The following is a 24,524-nucleotide window of genomic DNA, read 5'->3' as shown; positions in this document are numbered from 1 at the left end:
ACCAAACAAACCACCTGCATGAAAGAAAGGGCCCAGGATAAGATCCTCAAATAGCGACCTCCAGTGGCGGCCAAAGAGGGGTCGGTCGCACATTTGATAGCTCCCGCCTGTAACGGACTTTTGGACCTTTTTCCCCCGGTTTCTTTTTGGATTTTATGGGATAAAGCAGTGAAGAGTGAGACAGTATGGAGAAATCCCCCCCCGGTGTATGGAGAATTGGACCAGAAGTGGATGTGTGAGACGACAAACGGGACAGCATGGCGGAGGGCAAGGGCGGTGGGAGACAGCATAGTGGTCGACGGAGCAGCTGGTGAAGTTTTTCGAGGATTACTTCGCCAAGCTGAAGGAGGACACACTGGACCCGATTAAGGCTTTGATTGATCAAGTGGTTCAGAATCAGGAAACCCATGGTAGAGCGATCCAGGAGGTCGAACAAAAGTAGTCCGAGCACGAGGAGTATATAGCCATGCTGGAAAGCAAGGTGGGGATGATGAACGACCACCAGAAAAGAATGCAGGAGAAGCTGGAGGACCTGGAGAATAGGTCCAGGAGGCAGAATCTCAGAATTGTTGGCCTCCCTGAATGCAGTGAGGGATCGGATGCGAGGGCCTACGTGACGGACATGTTGGAGAAGTTGATGGGGGCTGGGGCGTTCCCTCGACTCCTGGAATTGGACAGACTGCACAGAGCCCTCGCGAGGAAGCCCAGAGCGAACGAACCGCCGAGGGCCATGGTGGTACGTTTTCACCGTTTCATGGACAAGGAACACCATGTCCCTCATGGACATGGACATTTCATGGACAAGGAACACAGGGCAGCACGGTAGCCTTGTGGATAGCACAATTGCTTCACAGCTCCAGGGTCCCAGGTTAGATTCCAGCTTGGGTCACTGTCTGTGCGGAGTCTGCACATCCTCCCAGTGTGTGCGTGGGTTTCCTCTGGGTGCTCTGGTTTCCTCCCACAGTCCAAAGATGTGCAGGTTAGGTGGATTGGCCATGATAAAGTGCCCTTAGTGTCCAAAATTGCCCTTAGTGTTGGATGGGGTTACTGGGTTATGGGGATAGGGTGGCGGTGTTGACCTTGGGTAGGGTGCTCTTTCCAAGAGCCGGTGCAGACTCGATGGGCCGAATGGCCTCCTTCTGCACTGTAAATTCTATGAAAAATTCTATGAAACACGTTTTGCGGTGGACCAAGAAAGAGCGGAGCAGCAAATGGGAGAACTGTGAGTTGCGCATTTATCAGGACCTGGGAGCAGATTTGGCCAAGAGGCGAGCTGGGTTCAATCGGGCAAAAACAACCCTCTTTAAGAAGGCGGTGAAGTTCGGGATGCTGTACCAAGCCCGTCTGTGGGTCACACATGAGGAACTCCTACTTTGAAACGGCAGACGAAGTATGGAGCTTTATTAAAGAAATGAAGCTGGAGGCGAATTAAAAGACACTTAAGCCTTGGAGAAGTACTGTGGCAGCGATTTGCGGTGCTGGATTGTAAAAGTTTAAGTAGCTCTATGTGAAATAATTGGCTGTGTGGATGTTTAAAGGTAGGTCTGTCTTGCAGGGACCTTGTTAGAGGGGGGAAATGGGCTTTGAATTTAGTTCTGCTTTTTGGGTGACTATTTTTCTAAAGTGATTGTTTTTTCACTGTTTTTTTTTCTGTTGTTAGTTTACTGGGGAATGTGATGCTTTTAAAATGTTTATTCATGTGGGGGGGGGGAAGAGAGAAGAGTACAATAGGGAGACAGACTGCTTGCTGGCGGGGACGGGAGCTATCGAGTCAGCATGGGTCAGCTGACTCTCGGAAGCACAGTGGGGGGTGGACAGGTGTTAAACTGGAGCTTGACTTGGGGGATTGGGTTTTTAGTGTTGTTGCGGGGGGGTAGGGGAGCTGCTTTGCTGACAGGGGAGGAACGGTTACTAGGGGACAAATGGGAGGTCGGGAACAGCAACAGCCCGAGTGGGGACTCGAGGAAGCTGCTTTGCTGACAGGGGAGGAACGGTTACTAGGGGACAAATGGGAGGTCGGGAACAGCAACAGCTCGAGTGGGGACTCGAGGAAGCGGAGGGCGCGAGCTCGAGGCTGGCTGGGGGGGGGGGGTTGGAAGCCCCCCGTCCAGGCTGATCACATGGAACGTGAGAGGACTGAATGGGCCGGTCAAGAGGGCTCGCGTGTTTGCGCATTTGAGGGAACTGAAGGTGGACATGGCAATGCTACAAGAGAAACACCTAAAGGTTACAGATCAGGCGAGATTGAGGAAGGGGTGGGTTAGCCAAGTATTCCACTCAGGGCTGGATTCAAAGACGAGGGGGGTAGCGATCTTGATCAGCAAACGAGTGGCATGCGAGGCAGGGAGAATCGTGTCAGACAGGGGGGGGGGGTACATAATGGTGAGTGGGAAGCTGGAGGGGGTGCGAGTGGTACTTGTGAATATATATGCTCCGAATTGGGACGACGTGGAATTTATGAGGCGGGTGTTAGGCAAGATCCCAGACTTAAGAGTCACAGAACCTGCTCATGGGAGGGGACTTCAACACAGTCATTGATCCTGAATTGGACCGGTCAAATTCCAGGACAGGGAAGAGGCCAGCTGCGGCAAAGGAATTGAAGGGTTTTATGGAACAGATGGGGGGAGTAGACCCATGGAGGTTTGCACGGCCGAGGACGAAGGAGTTTTCCTTTTTTTCACATGACCACAAGGTATACTCTCACATCGACTTTTTGGTTCTGAGCAGGGCGCTAATACTGAAGGTGGTGGATACGGAGTACTCGGATCATGCCCCGCACTGGGTGGATCTACGGGTTAGTGCAGAGAGAGGGCACGCTCGCTGCGGAGACTGGATGTGGGGTTGTTAGTGTACGAGGCGGTCTGTGTGCGGGTTAACAAGTCCATCCAGAACTACCTGGAAACAAATGATATGGGGGAAGTCTCTGCAGCAACGGTCTGGGAAGCTTTGAAGGCAATAGTCAGAGCGAAATTAATCTCAATACGGGCCCACAGAGTAAAGGTGGAACGGGCTGAGAGGGATAGATTAGTGGAGGAGATACTCCAGGTGGACAGGAGATACTCGGAGGCCCCGGCCGCGGGGCTACTGAGGGAGCGGCGGAGGTTACAGGCGGAGTTTGGGCTGTTGACCACAGGTAAAGCAGTGGAACAGTTGAGGAAGGCAAGGGGGCGATCTATGAGTACAGGGAAAAGGCAAACAGAATGTTGGCGCACCAGCTCAGGAAAAGAGAGGCAGCCAGGGGGATAGGTATAGTAAAGAGTAGAGACGGTAATACTGTCCTGGACCCAGCGGGGGTGAACGAGGTGTTTAAGGACTTTTATAGTAAATTATATGAGTCAGAACCCCCGGCTAGGGTGGAAGGGATGAGGCAATTTGGATCAGTTGAGGTTCCCGAGGGTGGAGGAGGACCTGGTGGAGGGGCTGGGAGCCCCAATTGAGATTGAGGAAATAATCAAGGGGCTGGAGGGCATGCATTTGGGCAAGGGCCCAGGGCCCGACGGCTACCCGGTGGAATTCTATAAGCAGTTTTCAGAGATATTGAGCCCACTGCTGGTGAAGACATTTAACGAAGCAAGAGAGAAGGGAGTCCTCCCCCCAACAATGTCGCAGGCCTCGATTTCATTGATCTTGAAAAGGAAGAAGGATCTGGAGCAATGCGGGTCATACAGGTCGATTTCTCTCCTAAATGTGGATGCCAAACTGCTGGCTAAGATACTGGCCACAAGGATAGAGGACTGTGTCCCGGGGGTGATAGAGGAAGACCAGACGGGATTTGTTAAGGGCAGGCAACTCAAGGCCAATGTTCGAAGGCTTCTAAATGTTATTATGATGCCCTCAGAAGGAGAGGAGGCGGAGGTGGTGTTAGCGATGAATGCGGAGAAGACGTTTGATTGGGTGGAGTGGAATTAACTGTGCGAGGCGCTGGGAAGGTTTGGGTTTGGCGAGGGCTTTATTGACTGGGTGCGGTTGCTCTATCAGGCACCAGTAGCGAGTGTGCGTACGAACCGGCTGAGATCGGGGTATTTTGAACTACACCGAGGGACGAGGCAAGGGTGCTCCCTCTCCCTGTTTGCCATGGCGTTAAGAGCCTCTAGGAACTGGAAAGGGCTGGTTCGGGGGGGGTGAGCACCGGATCTCGCTCTACGCAGATGACCTGCTCTTGTACATTTCGGACCCGTTGGAGGGGATGGGGGAAGTAATGCGAACCTTGGGGGAATTTGGCAATTTTTCAGAGTATAAATTGAACATGGGAAAAAACGAGATGTTTGCGATCCAGGCAAGAGGAGAAGAGACTGGGAGAGCTGCTGCTTAGAATGGTAGGGAAGAGCTTTCGATATCTGGGAATCCAGGTGGCCCGGAAATGGGAGGTACTACACAAGTTAAACCTATCCCGGTTGGGACTTTAAGAGATGGGACATGCTCCCGTTATCACTGGCGGGGAGGGTACAGACCATGAAAATGACGGTCCTCCCCAGATTTCTGTTTGTCTTTCAGTGCCTCCCCATCTTCATCCCAAAGGCCTTTTTCAAGCAGGTGAATAAGATTATTTTGGGCTTTGTGTGGGCGAGTAAAACTCCACGAGTGAAGAAAGTGTTGCTGGAGCGCAGTCAGGGGGGAGGGTGGGTTGGTGCTGCCGAACTTCTGTAATTACTGCTGGGCGGCTAATATAGCCATGATCAGGAAGTGGGTAGTGGGGGAGGGGTCGGCATGAGAGTGGATGGAGGAGGCATCATGTAAAGACAGAAGTCTCGGAGCATTGGTAACGGCACCTCTGCCATTCTCGCTGGCCCGATACTCCACAAGTCCGGTGTTAGTGGTGGCTCTGAGGTACTGGGGGCAGTGGAGGAGATACAAGAGAGTGGAGGGAACATTGATTTGGACGCCGATTTATAACAACCACAGGTTTGTACCGGGTAGGCTTTTTGGCGGGTTCCAGAGTTGGCAGAGGGCAGGAATTAGAAGGATGTGGGGTCTATTTATAGATGGGAGCTTTCCCAACTTGAAAGCTTTGGAGGATAAATTTAAATTGCCAGCAGAGAATGGTTTTAGGTATTTGCAGGTGCGCGACTTCCTGAGAAAACAGGTGCCGGCCTTTCCGCTGCTGCTGCCATGGGGGATACAAGATAGAGTAGCTTCCAGTACCTGGGTGGGAGAGAGGAAGGTATCGGATATTTACCAGGAGCTTTCGGAGGCGGAGGAAACTCCGGTGGAGGAGTTTACGGGCAAGTGGGAGGACGAGCTAGGAGGAGAGACAGAGGCGGGTCTATGGGCGGATGCCCAAAGCAGTGCGCCAGGCTTAGCCTGATACAATTTAAGGTAGTCCATCGGGCACATATGACAGCGGCTAGGATGAGCAGGTTTTTCAGGGTAGAGGATAATAATAATCACTTATTGTCACAAGTAGGCTTCAATGAAGTTACTGTGAAAAGCCCCTAATCGCCACATTCTGGCGCCTGTTCGGGGAGGCCGGTACAGGAATTGAACCCGTGCTGCTGGCATTGTTCTGCATTACAAGTCAGCTGTTTAGCCCACTGTGCTAAAGATGTGCGAGGTGCACGGGAAGCCCAGCAAACCATGTCCACATGTTTTGGGCATGCCCGAAGCTTAGAGGGTTTTGCTAAGGCAATGTCCACGGTGCTAAAAACACGGGTGATGCCGAGTCCGGAGGTAGCAATCTTTGGACTGTCGGAAGATCCAGGAGTTCAGGGGGCGAAAGAGGCCAACGTCCTGGCCTTTGCCTCACTGGTAGCCTGGAGACAGAGCTTTGTGAGTAGTGTAAAAATGAAAACTTAAAAGAAAGTTTTTTCAACAAACAATGCTTTGGAACGTGCAAAATTTGGATAGTTAAACAGGGAAATCAGGCGTTTAGCAAAATAATGGCAAAAATGCACCTAGGTGAACCTAAAATACATCGCCTTTCTAGCCCAATCATGGGTTTAATAATGGAACAAGTCCTGATGATAACTAGAACAGTTATGGTATATGATTCTAAAGTTTTAATTCCGCTTTATTCTCAAAAGATAAAAATGAATGCCTGCTTAGGAACATTAGAAATGGGAGCAGGAATAGGCCATTCAGGCCAAAAAACCTGCTCTGCCATTCAATAAGATCACAGCTGATCAGATTATGGCCTCAACTCCACGTACCTGCATGCCTCCCACAATCCTCGACTCCTTTGTCAATCAAAAATCGAACTAAGCCTTGTATACATTCAACGACCCAGCCTCTACTGCCCTCTGGGATAACACTCTTAGGAGAAATTCCTCATCACCTCAATCTTAAATGGGTGATGCCTTAATGTGTAACTGTGCCCTCGAGTTCTTGATTCCCTCAAGAGCATCTAGTGTTAAAACCCCTCAGAATACGTTTCAGTAAGATCCCTTTTTCTGAACTCCAGAGTATAGACCCCAATCTGCTCATTCTTTCTTCTTAAGACAGTCTCTTCATCCCAGGAATCAACCTAGGGAACCTTACCTGAACTGCCTTCAATGCAAGATATTCCCCTTTAGATAAGAACAACAAAACTGGTCACAGTATTCTGGGTGTGGTCTCACCATGTCCTGTAAAGTTATAATGGCCTTCCCTACTTTTATACTCCATCCTCCTTCCAATAAAGGTTATTTTTTTTAATTGTAACAGCTTGGCTGTTTTAGATTTAAGTCAAATGTATAATAATCTTTATTAGTGTCACAAGTAGGCTTACATTAACACTGCAATGAATTTACTGTGAAAATTCCTTAGTCGCCAAACTCTTGCGCCTGTTCGGTTACACTGAAGGTGAATTCAGGATGTCCAATTCACCTAAAAAGCATGCCTTTCTGGACTTGTGGGAGGAAACCGGAGCACCGGGAGGAAACCCACACAGACACAGGGAAAATGTGCAGACTATGCGCGGATAGTGACCCAAGCCAGGAATCAAACCTGGGACCTGGTGCTGTGAAGCAACAATACTAACCACTTGTTCTATGTAGAAATAAGTACCTGTATCAGTCCAGGTTAGGACTTAAACGACCCCCTGCTAGAAAATAGTTTTAACATGAAGTATTTTACTCAATAGAATAGGTTGAGTTTGAACTGTAAAAGATTCTTACAGAATCTAAAATTAGAAGAGTATATAACTTTCCCATTTGTCTTTAAAAGATTAATAAATATAAACAAGGCCAAAACAAGGCCTATTTCAGATGATAATGTGCTTGGTACAACTTTCATGTTCCAACATCAAGTGGCTAAAAAAACATACACACAAATCATTATCTCATTCAGTTGTTTGCATATTGTACTGAATTACATCCACACCACCTGGCTCAGTTGCAAGGTAAGGGGAATATTTAAATTATGTATTTGCCAAAAGATTTTATTGGTTAATGGTTACCTCACAAATCTATGTTTCTATTATGAAGGTCAGAGCAAGTAAATGTTTAATATTAGCCTTGGGTAATAATAATGAACCAAGCATTCAGAGAACAAAGTTCTTTCAACATCCCCACTACACAATCAAGCAAAGTGCTGATAATGATCCAGGGTGCCAATAACGCAGGATATTAGAAGCCTTATCATATTTTATGTATTTTCATTTACAGTCAATCTTGGAGTAAAGTTAGAACATGGACCTTGGACAACCAGCTTCAACCTGAATAGAATCATCAATTGTAATCAACAGAAAGAATAAGAACATACTTCCAACAAGTCTGTAATTCTCCCTGCCATTAAGAACCACCCCCACCCCCCATGGGGCAGCATGTGGCGCAGTGGATAGCACTGGGACTGCGGCACTGAGGACCCGGGTTCGAATCCCGGCCCTGGGTCACTGTCCGTGTGGAGTTTGCACATTCTCCCCATGTCTGCGTGGGTTTCACCCCCACAACCCAAAGATGTGCAGGATAGGTAGATTGGCCACACTAAATTGCCCCTTAATTGGGGAAAAAAAAATAATTGGGTACTCTAAATTTATATATATATATATATAAAAAAGAAACCCCCAATGTTAATGGACATGCAAATAACATACGGGAGAAAAGGGGACGAATGGTTCCAGTTGGGTGATTTTGAACCCGGCACAGAATGTTTTTGCTTAAAAACAAAGTAAATGGGCCAGATCTGGTGGTCAGGCAGCGAAGTGGAGGAGTACACCACTGTCTGTGTTTTAAATGAGTTTGCAGTTGGAGCTTGCTCCTCCAGCAGCAGTATGAATCCATCAGTGAAGTTTGTATGGAGGCCTCATCCAATCCAGTGAAGCCATACATCCTTCGATTACTTGAACTGAAGATATCCCCTTGGGGTTTTCCTTCAGCTCGATGTCGGATGCTTTAATGTGCTTTTAATCATTTAAAATATTTTCTTTGTTCAACTTTTAATCCCTGCTCCCTCACTCTAGGTTGTGAACAGAGCACAGGTGGGGCAATATTGGGGGTTGGGAGGGGGATGTGGCGTTGGAGTGTTTTGACATTCCACCAGAGTTAAAGGGCCCCATTCCTAGCAGTTCTAACTTCATTTTTATTCACTCATGTGATGTAGGCGTCGCTGCCTGGGCCAGAATTTATTGCTCGTTTCTAATGGTCCTTGAACTGAGTGGCTTGTTAGGCCATTTAAGAGTCAACCACATTGCTGTGGATCTGAAGTCACATGTAGGCCAGGCAACGATGGCAGATTTCCTGCCCTAAGGGACATGAGTGAACCAGATGGGTGGTAAGTAAAGGACTATCAGTCCAAGTTTACATACTGATAGGTGAACAGTGCGCACACTCTCCCCTTTCTGGCAAACCACAACTTCTGGTTGTGGTTCTGCTGCAGCCCTCAATAGTGGTGAACAGCTCCATGTTTGCTGCTATTGGGACCACAAGAGCCAGACTTATATGTATTTTTCTGTTACACCAATGCTTCACATGAACACTTAAAGATAGTCCAACAAAAGCAATCAGTTCAATGCCACAGCATCATCATAAAGCATGTAAGCAGCAAGCAAGTCTTCTACAATATTCAAAGGATATTTCAATAGCTGCAGAGGTGTAAAAAGCATGCAGTCTCAAACTTTAGTTCCCATATGTACGCTCAACATTTTGAACTTATTTGCAAAATACAAGGAGAAAACACAAAATAATAAAATGCCTTGGTCAATGGAGCATTTCTTTCTGCTGAATGAACAAACAATTCTGTCACACATGTACTGGGATTGCGAGTCTCTACGTGGGATTTACAAACGGGGTTTAGATATTTCAGTAAGCTCAGGGAAGGTAGTAAAAGAGGGGGAGGGGTGGCATTGTTAGTCAAGGACAGTATTACGGTGGCAGAAAGGACGTTTGATGAGGACTCGTCAATTGAGGTAGTATGGGCTGAGGTTAGAAACAGGAAAGGAGAGGTCACCCTGTTAGGGGTTTTCTATAGGTCTCCGAAATGTTCCAGAGATGTAGAGGAAAGGATTGCAAAGATGATTCTGGATAGGAGCGAAAGCAACAGGGTAGTTGTTATGGGCGACTTAAACTTTCCAAATATTGACTGGAAACACTATAGTTCGAGTACTTTAGATGGGTCCGTTTTTGTCCAATGTGTGCAGGAGGGTTTCCTGACACAGTATGTAGATAGGCCAACGAGAGGCGAGGCCGTATTGGATTTGGTACTGGGTAATGAACCAGGACAGGTGTTAGATTTGGAGGTAGGTGAGCACTTTGGTGACAGTGACCACAATTCGATTACGTTTACTTTAGTGATGGAAAGGGATAGGTATATACCGCAGGGCAAGAGTTATATCTGGGGGAAAGGCAATTATGATGTGATAAGGCAAGACTTAGGATGCATCGGATGGAGAGGAAAACTGCAGGGGATGGGCACAATGGAAATGTGGAGCTTGTTCAAGGAACAGCTACTGGGTGTCCTTGATAAGTATGTGCCTGTCAGGCAGGGAGGAAGTGGTCGAGCAAGGGAACCGTGGTTTACTAAGGCAGTCAAAACACTTGTCAAGAGGAAGAAGGAGACTTATGTAAAGCTGAGACATGAAGGTTCAGTAAGGGCGCTCGAGAGTTACAAGTTAGCTAGGAAGGGCCTAAAGAGAGAGCTAAGAAGAGCCAGGAGGGGACATGAGAAGTCTTTGGTAGGTAGGATCAAGGATAACCCTAAAGCTTTCTATAGATATGTCAGGAATAAAAGAATGACTAAGGTAAGAGTAGGGCCAGTCAAGGACAGTAGTGGGAAGTTGTGCTTGGAGTCCGAGGAGATAGGAGAGGTGCTAAATGAATATTTTTCGTCAGTATTCACACAGGAAAAAGACAATGTTGTCGCGGAGAATACTGAGATTCAGGCTACTAGACTAGAAGGACTTGAGGTTCATAAGGAGGAGGAGTTAACAATTCTGGAAAGGGTGAAAATAGGTAAGTCCCCTGGACCGGATGGGATTTATCCTAGGATTCTTTGGGAAGCTAGGGAGGAGATTGCTGAGCCTTTGGCTTTGATCTTTAAGTCATCTTTGTCAACAGGAATAGTGCCAGAAGACTGGAGGATAGCAAATGTTGTCCCCTTGTTCAAGAAGGGGAGTAGAGACAACCCCGGTAACTATAGAACAGTGAGCCTTACTTCTGTTGTGGGCAAAATCTTGGAAAAGTTTATAAGAGATAGGGTGTATAATCATCTGGAAAGGAATAATTTGATTAGACATAGTCAACACGGTTTTGTGAAGGGTAGGTCGTGCCTCACAAACCTTATTGAGTTCTTTGAGAAGGTGACCAAACAGGTGGATGAGGGTAAAGCAGTTGATGTGGTGTATATGGATTTCAGTAAAGCGTTTGATAAGGTTCCCCACGGTAGGCTACTGCAGAAAATATGGAAGCATGGGATTCAGGAAGATTTAGCAGTTTGGATCAGAAATTGGCTAGCTGGAAGAAGACAAAGGGTGGTGGTTGATGGGAAGTGTTCAGACTGGAGTCCAGTTACTAGTGGTGTACCACAAGGATCTGTTTTGGGGCCACTGCTGTTTGTCATTTTTATAAATGACCTGGAGGAGGGCGTAGAAGGATGGGTGAGTAAATTTGTGGATGACACTAAAGTCGGTGGAGTTGTGGACAGTGCGGAAGGATGTTACAAGTTACAGAGGGACATAGATAAGCTGCAGCGCTGGGCTGAGAGGTGGCAAATGGAGTTTAATACAGAAAAGTGTGAGGTGATTCATTTTGGAAGGAATAACAGGAAGACAGAGTACTGGGCTAATGGTAAGATTCTTGGCAGTGTGGATGAGCAGAGAGATCTCGGTGTCCATGTACATAGATCCCTGAAAGTTGCCACTCAGGTTGAGAGGGTTGTTAAGAAGGCGTACGGTGTGTTAGCTTTTATTGGTAGAGGGATTGAGTTTCGGAACCATGAGGTCATGTTGCAGCTGTACAAAACTCTGGTGCGGCCGCATTTAGAGTATTGCGTGCAATGCTGGTCACCACATTATAGGAAGGATGTGGAAGCATTGGAAAGGGTGCAGAGATTTACCAGAATGTTGCCTGATATGGAGGGAAGATCTTATGAGGAAAGGCTGAGGGACTTGAGGCTGTTTTCGTTAGAGAGAAGAAGGTTAAGAGGTGACTTAATTGAGGCATACAAGATGATCAGAGGATTGGATAGGGTGGACAGTGAGAGCCTTTTTCCTCGGATGGTGATGTCTAGCACGAGGGGACATAGCTTTAAATTGAGGGGAGATAGATACAAGACAGACGTCAGAGGTAGGTTCTTTACTCAGAGAGTAGTAAGGGTGTGGAATGCCCTGCCTGCAACAGTATTGGACTCGCCAACACTAAGGGTATTCAAATGGTTATTGGATAGACATATGGACGATAAGGGAATAGTGTAAATGGGCTTTACAGTGGTTTCACAGGTCGGCGCAACATCGAGGGCTGAAGGGCCTGTACTGCGCTGTAATGTTCTATGACTATACTCACGGGAGCAGTCGGGTCCAAAGGTCCCAGGAGGACAACACACTTTGATGGTATCCATACAGAGCCACTGGAATAGATCTGGGTATTCCTCCTGCCTGCAAAGGATGAAACAGATGACAGAGTGAAATATGGAAAGTGGAATGAGTCCCTCATGCACTGGTCAGGTCAATGCTCCCCCAACAATGAAGGAGGTCATCGTATCCAGGTCAGTGCACAAAGAAATCACCAGTGGAAGAAAACCCCTTCCAGATAGTGTCAGGATGCTGTCCCCTCTCCTACAAGAAATAAAAGCCTACAAAGACACACACACTAGCGGCACTTGTAGAGTAGCAGCACATTTTTCTTGACCTAATTGGGTGTGTCTAAAGACAGTTCCACAGTCCAATTACAACTTCCAAAGTTGAGGAACAGAGGAGTTTTAGAATACCGCCAAATCACTCGCTGACCCGAGAGATGGTTGAGAGGCATTTATTGACAAGTATGGCAAAGAGAAGGATAATGCAAATAGCAGCATGACAAATTCAAACACTCACTTTTTGAACCACCAATTTTCAATGTGCTCTTCATTCTGTTCCACCATCTGATTACAGTCAAAATTCATGCTTTCACATACCATTTCTATGATTTCCAGCAGGCGAGTCTCACTACAAGCAACATAAAGAAAGGAAATGGGACTCATTAAAATTTTATGTACTAAAATATTAACACAATAATATTTAAGGTAATCACAATCACCACTCGAGGACATGCCAGCAAAAATGTGGCCACTCGGTCCACAAGTGGAACATGAGGAACAGCCCAAATGATGACTGTGGACAACCAAGTCAGGATATCGCCCATCTACTGAGCTTCTGCCCACAGATATCCATTCCTAGTGGCATCATACGGCAGATGCATTGGTACTCAACTTCCATAATTCCATATATTCTGGAAAGGTTCCTGCAGATTGGAAGGTCGCAAACATAACCCCACTATTTAAGAAGAGGGAATGAGAAAATAATTGAGGACTCTGGGTCGGTACTCGTTGGAGTCCAGAAGGATATTTGGGGGGGGGGGGGAGAGAGAAGGGGGAGAATCTTCTTGAAACTTACAGGATACTGTGAGACCTGGATAGAGTGGACATGGAGAGGATGTTTCCATGATTAGGAAAAGCTAGAACCAGAAGGCACAATCTCAGACTAAAGGTACGAACCTGTAAAACAGAGATGAGGAGGAATTTCTTCAGCCAGAGGGTGGCGAATCTGTGGAACTCTTTGCCGCAGAAGACTGTGGAGGCCAAATCACAGAGTGTGTTTAAGACAGAGATATAGGTTTATGATTAATAAGGGGATCAGGGCTTATGGGGAGAAGGCAGGAGAATGGGGATGAGAAAAATATCAGCCATGATTGAATGGCAGAGCAGACCCGATGGGCCGGGTGGCCTAATTCTGCTCCTATGAGGCAGCACGGTAGCACTGTGGCTTCACGGCGCCAGGCTCCCAGGTTTGATTCCCTGCTGGGATACTGTCTGTGCGGAGTCTGCGCGTTCTCCCCGTGTCTGCATGGGTTTCCTCCGGGTGCTCCGGTTTCCTCCCACAGTCCAAAGACGTGCAGGCTTGATGGATTGGCCATACTAAATTGCCCTTAGTGTCCAAAAAGGTTAGGAGGGGTTATTGGGTTATGGGGATAGGGTGGAAGTGAGGGCTTAAGTGGGTCGGTGCAGACTCGATGGGCCTCCTTCTGCACTGTATGTTCTATGTCTTATGGTCTTAAAACAAGGAACTAAAGACCTATCAGCCAGATGTCAGCAGGGCAAAAAAAATAATTGGTAGAGTCAACATGGATTTATGAAAGAGAAATCATGTTTGACAAACCCGTTAAGATTTGTTTTGAGGATATAACTAGCAAAATAGATGAGGGATAACAAGTGGATGTGGTGTATTAGGATTTCCAAAAGGCTCTTTATACGGTCACACACAGGCGGTCAATGAGCAAAGTTAGACACAGTATTGGGGGTGATATACAGGAATGGATTGAGGATTGGTTGATCAGAAAACAGAGTAGGAATCAATAGGTCACTCTCAGGTTGGTAGACCGTGACTAGTGGGGTACCGCAAGGATCAGTGCTTGCCCCTCACTATTCACAATCCACATCAATGATTTGGATATGGGGGACCAAATATAATATTTCCAAGGTTGCTGAGGACACAAACCTTAGTGGGAATGCAAGCTGTGAGGAGGGTGCAGAGGCTTCAAGTGGATTGAGACAGGTTAAAAGAATGTGCAAGACCACGGCAGATGGAAAATAATGTAGAAAAATGTGAAGTGATCCACTTTGGTAGGAAAAACAGAAGGGTATTTCTTAAAATACTTCTGAAGTGTTGGTGGCCAAAGAGACATGGCTGCTCTTCATTGGAAACTAACACACAGGTGCAACAAGCAATTATGAAGGCCAGTAATATGTCGGCCTTTATTGCAAGGCGATTTGAGTACAAGAGTAAAGAAGTCTTGCTGCTGTTGTATAGAGTCTTGGTGAGGCCGCACCTGGAGCATTGTGTACACTTTTGATCGCCCCTTATTTGAGAAAGGATATACTTGCCACAGAGTTCCATAAAGGTTCAGTAGACTGATTTGAAGAGACTGGGCCTGTATTCACTAGGCTAGCAGAATGAGGGGTGAACTCATTGATGCATACAAAATTCTTACAGGGTTGGACAGAGTGTCTCAAAATAAGAGGTAGGCCATTTAAAACGGAGATGAGGAAGCGTTTCTTCACTCAGAGTGGGGTATCATTGGAATTATCTACCTTAAAGGGCTGTGGAGGTTCAGCCATCTTATGTTCAAGACAGAGGTTGATAGATTTCTGGATATTAAAGATAAGAAGGAATATGGGGATAGTTCAGGAAAATGACACTGAGGTATTGAGGTATAAGATCAGCCATGATCTAGTCGAATGGCAACCAGACCGGAGAGGCCAAATGGCCTACTCTTGCTCCAACGATCCTATTAACACCGTCAGCTGAAGCCGTTGAATGGATTGTAGGCCTCCACATGAAACTATAACTGCTTCCCCAGCAATGGGAATAAAATAAATACAAGTAAGGAAGGCCTATGGCCCATTTAAATGTATCCATCCAAAAAGATCCCTTGACCCCCCACCCAGATGTTTTCTTAAATAATTTCTTGATTTTTACCGTTACCATAAATAACTTCTTTAGTCTTAAATTTACCTCCCTTCAGTTTGAAACACAAGCCCTTGTAACACTCTCAATTCTGTTTTGTCGTTATTTTCCAGATCTACAGTTTCCACAATTTTTACTGTCGCACCTTATATTCATCTATAAGAACAACTTGTCTTATCACCAATATATATGGCACTCAATGAGATCATGGTTAACATGCCACTGTAACTAATTTCACAATCAATGCATCAGTGGACCAATGCTCCAGGGCAGTACCAGAAAATTTCAAAGCTGGTATGCTGCAATTTTTTTAAATAGATGAATACTGTAATCTAAAATGAAGCAAACTAATAGAACCAATGACATATATTGGATTTAACTATCTTTTACCGTTAGACTGGGCAATCCTGCTGTATATACTTTCAGCATTTGCAGTTTCATTTTTCTTCTCTTGCAGAATCATGGCTTAATTATGGTGTGAAACATTTAATGAACTTGTATGCCACAAATGATGGTGGGAAAGCCACGTTTTTCAACAGAATATGGGAACTACCAACAGAAACCGGCAAACCATTTTAAATTTAGTTCGTAACAAATGTCTAAATCAACCTGATTCATCCTACATGCATAACTACCTCTCTATTTCAACAATACTGGTCATCCATAACACATCCAAGTACCTGACCTAAATGCACATGTTCCAACCTATTTGTAAATACACACTGACCTTTTAAGCGCTTACCTGATTTCATACTTTGCCAAATTTTTGTTTTCCCAGTCAGTGTTTCCACCACCAAAATTCTTGTTTGCAGTATTTTCCATTCCCTACAAACATAAATAAGGCAAAAGACTCTACTTACAATGATTTGAGTTAAGCCCCTTTTATTCAGCGCCATTGAATGTCTCATGTTAATTTTGTTAGAGCCCCAGCACTAGCTTACTTCGAGTTTTTTTTTCAACAACATATTTAGCTTCTTCCTCCCTTTGTGGCTACAGCTATGAAAGACAAGAATTGAAGCCACTGAATACATTTCAAGGCAAATGTATTCAGGAAATGCTAAGGAAAAGGAATAACAAACACACCATATAAAACTGTCAAAACCATTCCCACTAAAGGGATTAACTGAAGTTTGGAATTAAAATGTATATTCTTTCTGCTTGAATTGATTTAAAGATTAAAGTGCACCTTCTTACCAGCAGGCAAATTGCAACCAACCTGGTCTTTAAAAAGACAGCCCAGAAAACTGACTAACGAATTTCAGACTACATAATACACATCACTGGAGAACTATCACGGCAATTCTACAGGAGGAAGGAATGAAAACCACTCGCTCAATTCCAGTCTGGCATTCAAAGGTAAATTAGTCATCAATGCTGCAACATATGGTTCAAACACCAGGCAGCACTCGAGTTTGAGAAAATGTGTTCAAACCTCTTTTTTTAAGCCCCATTTGTGAAAGTAATTTATTGAACAGAATGAGGTAGACAGCCCAATGCTCTTTCCTTTCATTTTACTAAGGGGAAGCACTTTGCATTGACTTAATGCCTCCCCCTTTGGTCCCTTTTCAGATCTTGTATCCCACGACTCTTCAGAATCACAAGATGAGTGATCAGAGGAGACAAAACGTGGGTTGGAACTGAACAACTAAAACTGCATGACTTTGAGCCAGCTGTCTGGTCGCAGTTTCAGTTTTTCAGTCCTATCCCACGTCACACCAAGTTACTTCAATGACAATGCAGTTCCCCTCGTGGCGACAGTAACTTTATTGCAGTGTTAATGTAAGCCTACTTGTGACACTAATAAAGATTATTATTATAGCTAAAGTGAGATTCATAGCCACAATTCCTTACCTTTCTGAAGTTTTCAGTGATACGACGACAAATCTGACAGGAGTCCTGTTTTGTGGCAGTAGACTCCAGAGATAGCAGAGGATCTATAGAATAAAGGATGAACCATAGAACTGGGGAGATGAAGAGCCTGTGGCTCAGGAGCTGACAGATGTTCATTGTGAAGATCAGGGCTGCACAAAAAGGAAGAAAAAACATGAATCATATTAAAATAATTAAGTTCTTGAAAACTTCATAGAAACAAAAGTTGCACAGCCCTTGCATTGAATAGCCAATGAAGGTTGGATCCCATCCTTTCCCCAGGCCACGAATGCCAGCTACCAGTTATAGTTGTATATATAATGGAAAATAAGGGCACTAGATGGATGCACTATGTCAAATAGTCGTTCTTCAACTTTCCTTTGTTTCATCTGAGGCTTATATCCCCATTAAGACAATGGTGCCATCATTGATATTGCCTATTGTTAGTGTTTGCTGGTCATCATTCTACAAAGTTTAGAACTAATCCATGGCACTGAAGGAATTCCATACAGTCCCATTTTTGAAAAGAAAATGGAGTGATTGATACCAATAATTACAATATAAAATCAAATGCTGGAAGTAAGAAATGAAAACAAATCCAGAAAATGGCAAAAATACTCAGCAGATCTGTAAGAAGAGGAACACTCAACAGAAAACGTAAAAGATGTCCAAATTCTTTGTATAGAGCTAGCAGGAGAAATCCAAAGGAGTTCTATACATGCATTATACCACACTGCCCCCCTCAACTCAAAGCTACTTAGTGTCTTTCAATTTGGTTTAAAACTGTCCCTAATCAGTCCCTGGATGGCGAAAGTTCACTGAAGACAACAGGTTGTAGGGTGATGGCCCCTCTCCCTGGATGGTGAAAGCTCAGAGGACAGCAGGGTAGGTGGGTGTGATATTCTCCCCTCTCCCTGGATGGTGAAAGCTCAGAGGACAAATGGGTGGGTGTGATGTTCTCCCTAGATGGAGGAAGCTCTCGGAGGACAGCAGGGTGGGTGGGATATCCTCCCACTCCCTGGATAGAAGAAACTCTCTGAGGAGAGTAGGGTGTGCGTGATGTTGCCCCTCTCCCTGGATGCAGGAGGCTCTTGGAGGACAGCAGGGTGGGTGGGTGTGATGTCTTCTTCTTTCCCTGGATGAAGATCCCAGAGGACAGCAGGATGGGTGTGATGTTCCTCCCTCTCCCTGGATGCAGGAGGCTCTCGGAGTACAGCAGGGTGGGTGTGATGTTGTCCCTGGATGCAGGAGGCTCTCTGAGGACAGCAGGGTGGGTGTAATGTTGTCCCTGGATGCAGGAGGCTCTGAGGACAGCAGGGTGGGCGTGATGTTCCTCCCTCTCCCTGGATGCAGGAGGCTCTGAGGACAGCAGGGTGGGTGTGATGTACACCCTGGATACAGGAGGCCCTCTTGAGGACAGCAGGGTGGGTGTGATGTTGTCCCTGGATGGAGGAGGCTCTCTGAGGACAGCAGGTTGGGTGTGATGTTGTCCCTGGATGCAGGAGGCTCGCTAAGGACAGCAGGGTGGGTGTGATATTGTCCCTGGATGCAGAAGGCTCCATGAGGACAGCGGGGTGGGTGTGATGTTGCCCCTCTCCCTGGCTGGAGGAGGCTCTCGGAGGACAGCAGGGTAGGTGTGATGTTGCCCCTGGATGCAGGAGGCTCGCTGAGGACAGCGGGGTGGATGTGATGTTGCCCCTGGATACAGGAGGCTCCCCGAGGACAGCAGGGTGGGTGTGATGTTGTCCCTCTCCCTGGATGGATGAGGCTCTCTGAGGACAGTAGGGTGGGTGTGATGTTGCCCCTCTCCCTGGATGGAGGAGGCTCTCTGAGGACACAAGGGTGGGTGTGATCTTGTCCCTGGATGCAGGAGGCTCCCTGAGGACAGCAGGGTGGGCGTGATGTTGCCCCTCTCCCTGGATGGAGGAGGCTCTCTGAGGACAGCAGGGTGGGCGTGATGTTGTCCCTGGATACAGGAGGCTCCCTGAGGACAGCAGGATGGGTGCGATGTTGTCCGTCTCCCTGGATGGAGGAGGCTCTCTGAGGACAGCAGGCTGGGCGTGATGTTGTCCCTGGATGGAGGAGGCCCGCTGAGGACAGCAGGGTGGGTGTGATGTCCTCCCTCTCCCTGGATGGAGGAGGCTCACAGAGGACAGCAGGGTGGGTGTGATGTTGTCCCTGGATGGAGGAGGCTCTCTGCGGACAGCAGGGTGGGTGTGATGTTGTCCCTGGGTGCTGGAGGCTCTCTGAGGCAGCAGGGTGGGTGTGATGTTGTCCCTGGGTGCTGGAGGCTCTCTGAGGCAGCAGGGTGGGTGTGATGTTGTCACTGGATGCTGGAGGCTCACTGATGACAGCAGGGTGGGTGTGATGTTGTCCCTGGGTGCTGTAGGCTCTCGGAGGACAGCAGGGTGGGTGTGATGTTGTCCCTGGGTGCTGGAGGCTCTCGGAGGCAGCAGGGTGGGTGTGATGTTGTCCCTGGATGCTGGAGGCTCTCTGAGGCAGCAGGGTGGGTGTGATGTTGTCCCTGGATGCTGTAGGCTCTCTGAGGACAGCAGGGTGGGTGTGATGTTGTCCCTGGGTGCTGGAGGCTCTCTGAGGCAGCAGGGTGGATGTGATGTTGTCCCTGGGTGCTGGAGGCTCTCTGAGGCAGCAGGGTGGGTGTGATGTTGTCCCTGGATGCTGTAGGCTCTCTGAGGACAGCAGGGTGGGTGTGATGTTGTCCCTGGGTGCTGGAGGTTCTCAGAGGACAGCAGGGTGGGTGTGATGTTGTCCTTGGGTGCTGGAGGCTCTCTGAGGCAGCAGGGTGGGTGTGATGTTGTCCCTGGGTGCTGGAGGCTCTCTGAGGCAGCAGGGTGGGTGTGATGTTGTCCCTGGGTGCTGGAGGCTCTCTGAGGCAGCAGGGTGGGTGTGATGTTGTCCCTGGGTGCTGGAGGCTCTCTGAGGCAGCAGGGTGGGTGTGATGTTGTCCCTGGATGCTGGAGGCTCTCGGAGGACAGCAGGGTGGGTGTGATGTTGTCCCTGGGTGCTGGAGGCTCTCTGAGGCAGCAGGGTGGGTGTGATGTTGTCCCTGGGTGCTGGAGGCTCTCTGAGGCAGCAGGGTGGGTGTGATGTTGTCCCTGGGTGCTGGAGGCTCTCTGAGGCAGCAGGGTGGGTGTGATGTTGTCCCTGGATGCTGTAGGCTCTCTGAGGACAGCAGGGTGGGTGTGATGTTGTCCCTGGGTGCTGGAGGCTCTCTGAGGCAGCAGGGTGGGTGTGATGTTGTCCCTGGATGCTGTAGGCTCTCTGAGGACAGCAGGGTGGGTGTGATGTTGTCCCTGGGTGCTGGAGGCTCTCTGAGGCAGCAGGGTGGGTGTGATGTTGTCCCTGGGTGCTGGAGGCTCTCTGAGGACCACAGGGTAATAGAGATGCTGCACCTGGGTGGAAAGCCCCGGCCGGCCGGTCTCACTCCGACACACCCCCGGCACCTGCGGAAAATCAGATCACAAGACGGCTCCGGAAGGAGAAGACGGACAGAGCCGCGGAGGGCGAGCGGAACAATAATGGCGGCGCTCACCCGGAGATGGCAATAGGAAAGCCGGGTCCGCTCCTCAGCCCGGAGTCTCCGATCGCCCTTTCCCCACTACCTCACTCCTCTTTATTATTTTGCCTTTTTTTTTGTGGAAGGCTCGAGTTTTATTTAAATTTCCCTTTTCCCCAAAAATAAATTCCAGCGAGCGAACAACCTGCTGACAATCTAATAACATTCAACCTGATTGGCCGGCTGTCGGGAGCCGCGTAGGCCAATCCGATCGCGCCGTGGCGTTGGGGGCGTGGTCGGGAGGAGGTGACGTCACGCCCCACCGCGCACATGCGCAGTGACTGCGGGTGAGAGCACGTGCTCTGGGGTGGGGCAAGTCTGGCTGCAGGTCGATACAGGGCTCAGGTTACATTAGGTAGTATCAAGCGGGGAGGGGGTTGCATATAGGGTTTAGAATGAATACCACAATCTGATATCAAAGCAGCAAGTGCAAAGTCCTCAATTTAATTGAAAGCAAAATACTGTGGACACAGGATATCCAAAATAAAACCAGACGCATCTGAACATGATGATGGGAGCCCAGCATGTCAGTGCAAAAGATAAGGCTGAAGCATCTGCAACAATCTGCAGCTAGAGGTGCTGAGTGGTTGATCCTCCATCTCAGCCTCCTCCAGGTGGAATCATACTTGGCACAAAGGAAGATGTTTGTGGTTGTTGGAGGTCAATCATCTCAGTTTCAGGACATTACTGCAGGAGTTCCTCAGAGTGGTGTCCTAGGCCCAACCATCTTCAGCTGCCTCATCAATGACCATCCTTACATCACAAGGTCAAAAATGAGGATGTTTGTCAATGATCAGTGATTAACTCTAATACGCAACTCATCAGATACTGAAACAGTTCTTGTTCAAATGCAACAATATCTGGACAATATCCAGTCTTGCCTGACAACTTTGAAGTAACATTCACACCGTACAAGTGCCAGACAATGACCACCTCCAACAAGAGAGAATCTGATTTTTGTGAGGGCCACGAAGAATCCAGCACGAGTTTTAAGGATACAAAGTAATAACATTTATTTACAATAACATATAGATATATATATATAACAGCAGCAGCAACTTCCCTTGCTGCACACTCCTTCCTGCTGTTTCCAAACTGGTCAGCTTTATTTATACTTGGAGTTTACTAATGGTTTCTCCGCCCCCCTTATTGGGGAAGCTCATACTCCCACAGGATTGTGGGATTGTCATTAGTCCCCAGCCAATGGTAAGTAGGCAGGTTATAACACTGATCTTCACCCCTTGACGTTCAATGGCATTACCATCACTGAATGCCCTGCTATCAACATCCTGGGGGTTACCATTGACCAGAAACTGAACTGAATGAGCCACATAAATGCTATAGCCACAATCGCAGGTCAGATGCTAGGAATCCTGCAGTGAGTACTGACTCCCCAAAGCCTGTCCACAAGGCACAAATCAGGAGTGTGAAAAAATACTTTCTACTTGCCTGGACGAGTGCATCTCTAACTCTCAAGAAGTTCAACACCAGGATAACAAACTTGGCATCTACAGGGGCAGAGAACAACGAAAATATGGGCAAAAGACGGGACATACGGCTGAAGCGGAGGTGAACGCGAGACGACAACGGCAGTGAAAACCGTCCGGGGGAAGCAAGCGGCAACACCAACACCAGATCCATTCACGTATTACCCTCTGTAATTGTTCTGTAACTGTTTCTCCAGCGCCCAAATGCATATGTACCTCCCCAGCCCCCCCCCACAAACAGATGCCTACTTATGTGCTAAAAATAATATTGCCAATTGTACAGAGTTGCTGTTGTTGAGCTAGCGCAGAATACCCTACCAGTTATTTTATTCTAATTTTTTTTTCTTTTGTTTTTTGTGCGTGTTCCCTTCTCTTCTATGTATGTATATATATTTTATTCTGTGTACATAATGGTAAATATACTTTGCTCAAAAATCCTATAAAAAACATTTATTAAAAAAAAGAAGTTCAACACTGTCCAGGACAAAGCAGTCCACTTGATCAGCATCCCATCCACAAACATTCACACCCACCATCAGCAATGCACAGTGGCAGCAGTATAAACCATCTACATGATGAACTGTAGGAACTCACCAAAGTTCCGGAGACAGCGAATTTGAAACCCATGACTGTTGGAAAGAACAGGGCAACAGATACATGGAAACACCATTACCTGGAGGTTCCCCTCCAAGTCATTCACCATCCTGACTTGGTAATATATTGCCGCTCCTTCACTGTTCCTGGGTCAAAATCCTGGAACTCTCTCCATATCAGAACTGTGGGTGTACCTACGCCTCAGGGACTGCAGCAGTTCAAGAAGGCAGCTCATCACCACCGTATGAAGGGCAATTAGGGTGGGCAATAAATGTGGGCCTTGCCAGCAATGCCCACATCCCATTAATGAGTAAAAAGCATGGGCGGGATTCTGCGAAAACCGGCAGGGCGGGCAACTCCGGCGCAAAGGGGTGGCATGAATCACTCCGGCGGAGTAGTTTGCGCCAGCCAGCATGGAAGGGGCTTGGCTGCAACAAGTCAGTCAAGTATTTTTAAGGGGATGGTCTGAGGCGTTAGATGTCCCATGTCTTTACCGATATACCCTGCCCTGCCGTTGTCCCTGTCCCATTTTCCCCACCTTGTTGAGATGAGGAGAACTGTCACTTTAAGGCTTTGGAGGATGGCTGGAAACTGTGGAGCTATCAAAGTTAAGTGATGAGGAGAGATTAGACAAATTAGGCCCATTTTCTCTGGAATTTAGAATGGTATGGGGTGATCTGATCAAAGTCTTCAAAATATTAACAGGAAAAGACAGGGTTAGATAACGATAAACTGTTTCCACTGGTTGGAGATTCTAGACCTCGGGAGCATAGTCTAGAAATTAGGGGAGACCCTTCAGGGGAGATGTTAGGAAGCACTGCTACTCACAAAGGGTGGTCGAGGTTTGGAACACTCTCCCGTAAATAGAAATTGATGCTAGATCAGTTGTTCCTTTTAAACCTGACATAGATAATATTTTGTTAAGCTAAGGTATGAAGGAAAAGGGCCAAATGCAGGAATATGGAGTAAAGCCACAGATCATGCATGATCGCGTTGAATGGTGGAGCAGGCTCGAGGGGCTGAATGGCCTACTCAATCGTGCTCTGTTCCTAAACGTAGGTGACATTTTGTCATTTTTATTTACCTCACTTGGTGTGATAGTTCATGTTACAACCTGACAAAGAACTTTCAACCTGCTCTCTCATTGCACTTCAGCGTATCGGCATACAGTTACAGTTTTACAATTAATTTTCCACCTATTCCTATCGTGTTACATGTTGGTCCAGTTTTTGTGTTGTGAAAGTTCTGATCAATCCTACAGCTAAATAGTTCCATCCTATCCTATTACATTATCACCATACTGTCTTGTGTTGGTATAGCTCTCAATCCTATAATGTTTCTAAAACTCTTCCCCGTCCTAGTATGAAACTACACTGTTCCATGACGTTCAATTACACCTTTACCATGCTTGTCCTGTCGCAACTATTGTGCAATTATAGGCTCTTCTCATTTTGTAGTCATGTACCTGCTCAATCTCCATTAGTTCTGAGGAGGCCTCGGTGGTGGAGTTGAAAGGTAAGTGGGAGGAGGAGTTGAGAGAGGAGATCGAAGAGGGGACGTGGGCAGATGCCCTAGGGAGGGTGAACTCTTCCTCTTCATGCGCGAGGCTCAGCCTCATGCAGTTTAAGGTGCTGCACAGGGCACACATGACCGGGACAAGGATGAGCAGGTTCTTTGGGGGTGAGGACAGGTGTGTTAGGTGCTCAGGGAGCCCAGCAAATCACACCCATATGTTTTGGGCATGCCCAGCGCTGGAGGAATTTTGGAAGGGCGTAGCAAGGATGGTGTCGAGGGTGGTAGGATCCAGGGTCAAACCGGGCTGGGGGCTCGCAATATTTGGGGTGGCAGAGGAGCCGGGAGTGCAGGAGGCGAAAGAGGCCGGAATTCTGGTCTTTGCGTCCCTGGTAGCCCGGCGAAGGATTCTCCTTCA

At 47.3% G+C, this 24,524-nt stretch overlaps 1 protein-coding gene across 3 annotated transcripts in view; it reads right to left on the bottom strand.

Moving 5' to 3' along the window:
• The window catches only part of creld1b (cysteine-rich with EGF-like domains 1b), a 40,272-nt gene extending 19,566 nt beyond the window's left edge, over window positions 1-20,706 (bottom strand). For 2 of the 3 annotated variants that reach the window (XR_011934205.1, XM_072472789.1), the window contains exons 1-5: window positions 20,490-20,706; window positions 16,919-17,088; window positions 15,810-15,892; window positions 12,440-12,550; window positions 11,910-12,001 (exon numbers count right to left, since the gene is read on the bottom strand). Coding sequence is in view for 2 of the 3 variants with exons in the window: in XM_072472789.1 (XP_072328890.1) it covers window positions 11,910-12,001; window positions 12,440-12,550; window positions 15,810-15,892; window positions 16,919-17,074 (442 nt within the window). In the remaining variant the exon portion in view is untranslated. Of the gene's footprint in view, window positions 1-11,909; window positions 12,002-12,439; window positions 12,551-15,809; window positions 15,893-16,918; window positions 17,089-20,349 lie in introns of all 3 variants that reach the window. The other variant, XM_072472790.1, reaches the window with a different exon arrangement.
• Between the last annotated feature and the right edge of the window lie 3,818 nt (window positions 20,707-24,524).

The sequence above is a fragment of the Scyliorhinus torazame genome, chromosome 13 (assembly GCF_047496885.1).
Source record: "Scyliorhinus torazame isolate Kashiwa2021f chromosome 13, sScyTor2.1, whole genome shotgun sequence".
Classification (NCBI taxonomy): domain Eukaryota; kingdom Metazoa; phylum Chordata; class Chondrichthyes; order Carcharhiniformes; family Scyliorhinidae; genus Scyliorhinus; species Scyliorhinus torazame.
The sequence above is the reverse complement of the archived record's forward strand: the minus strand, read 5'-3'. Positions and strand labels throughout refer to the sequence as shown.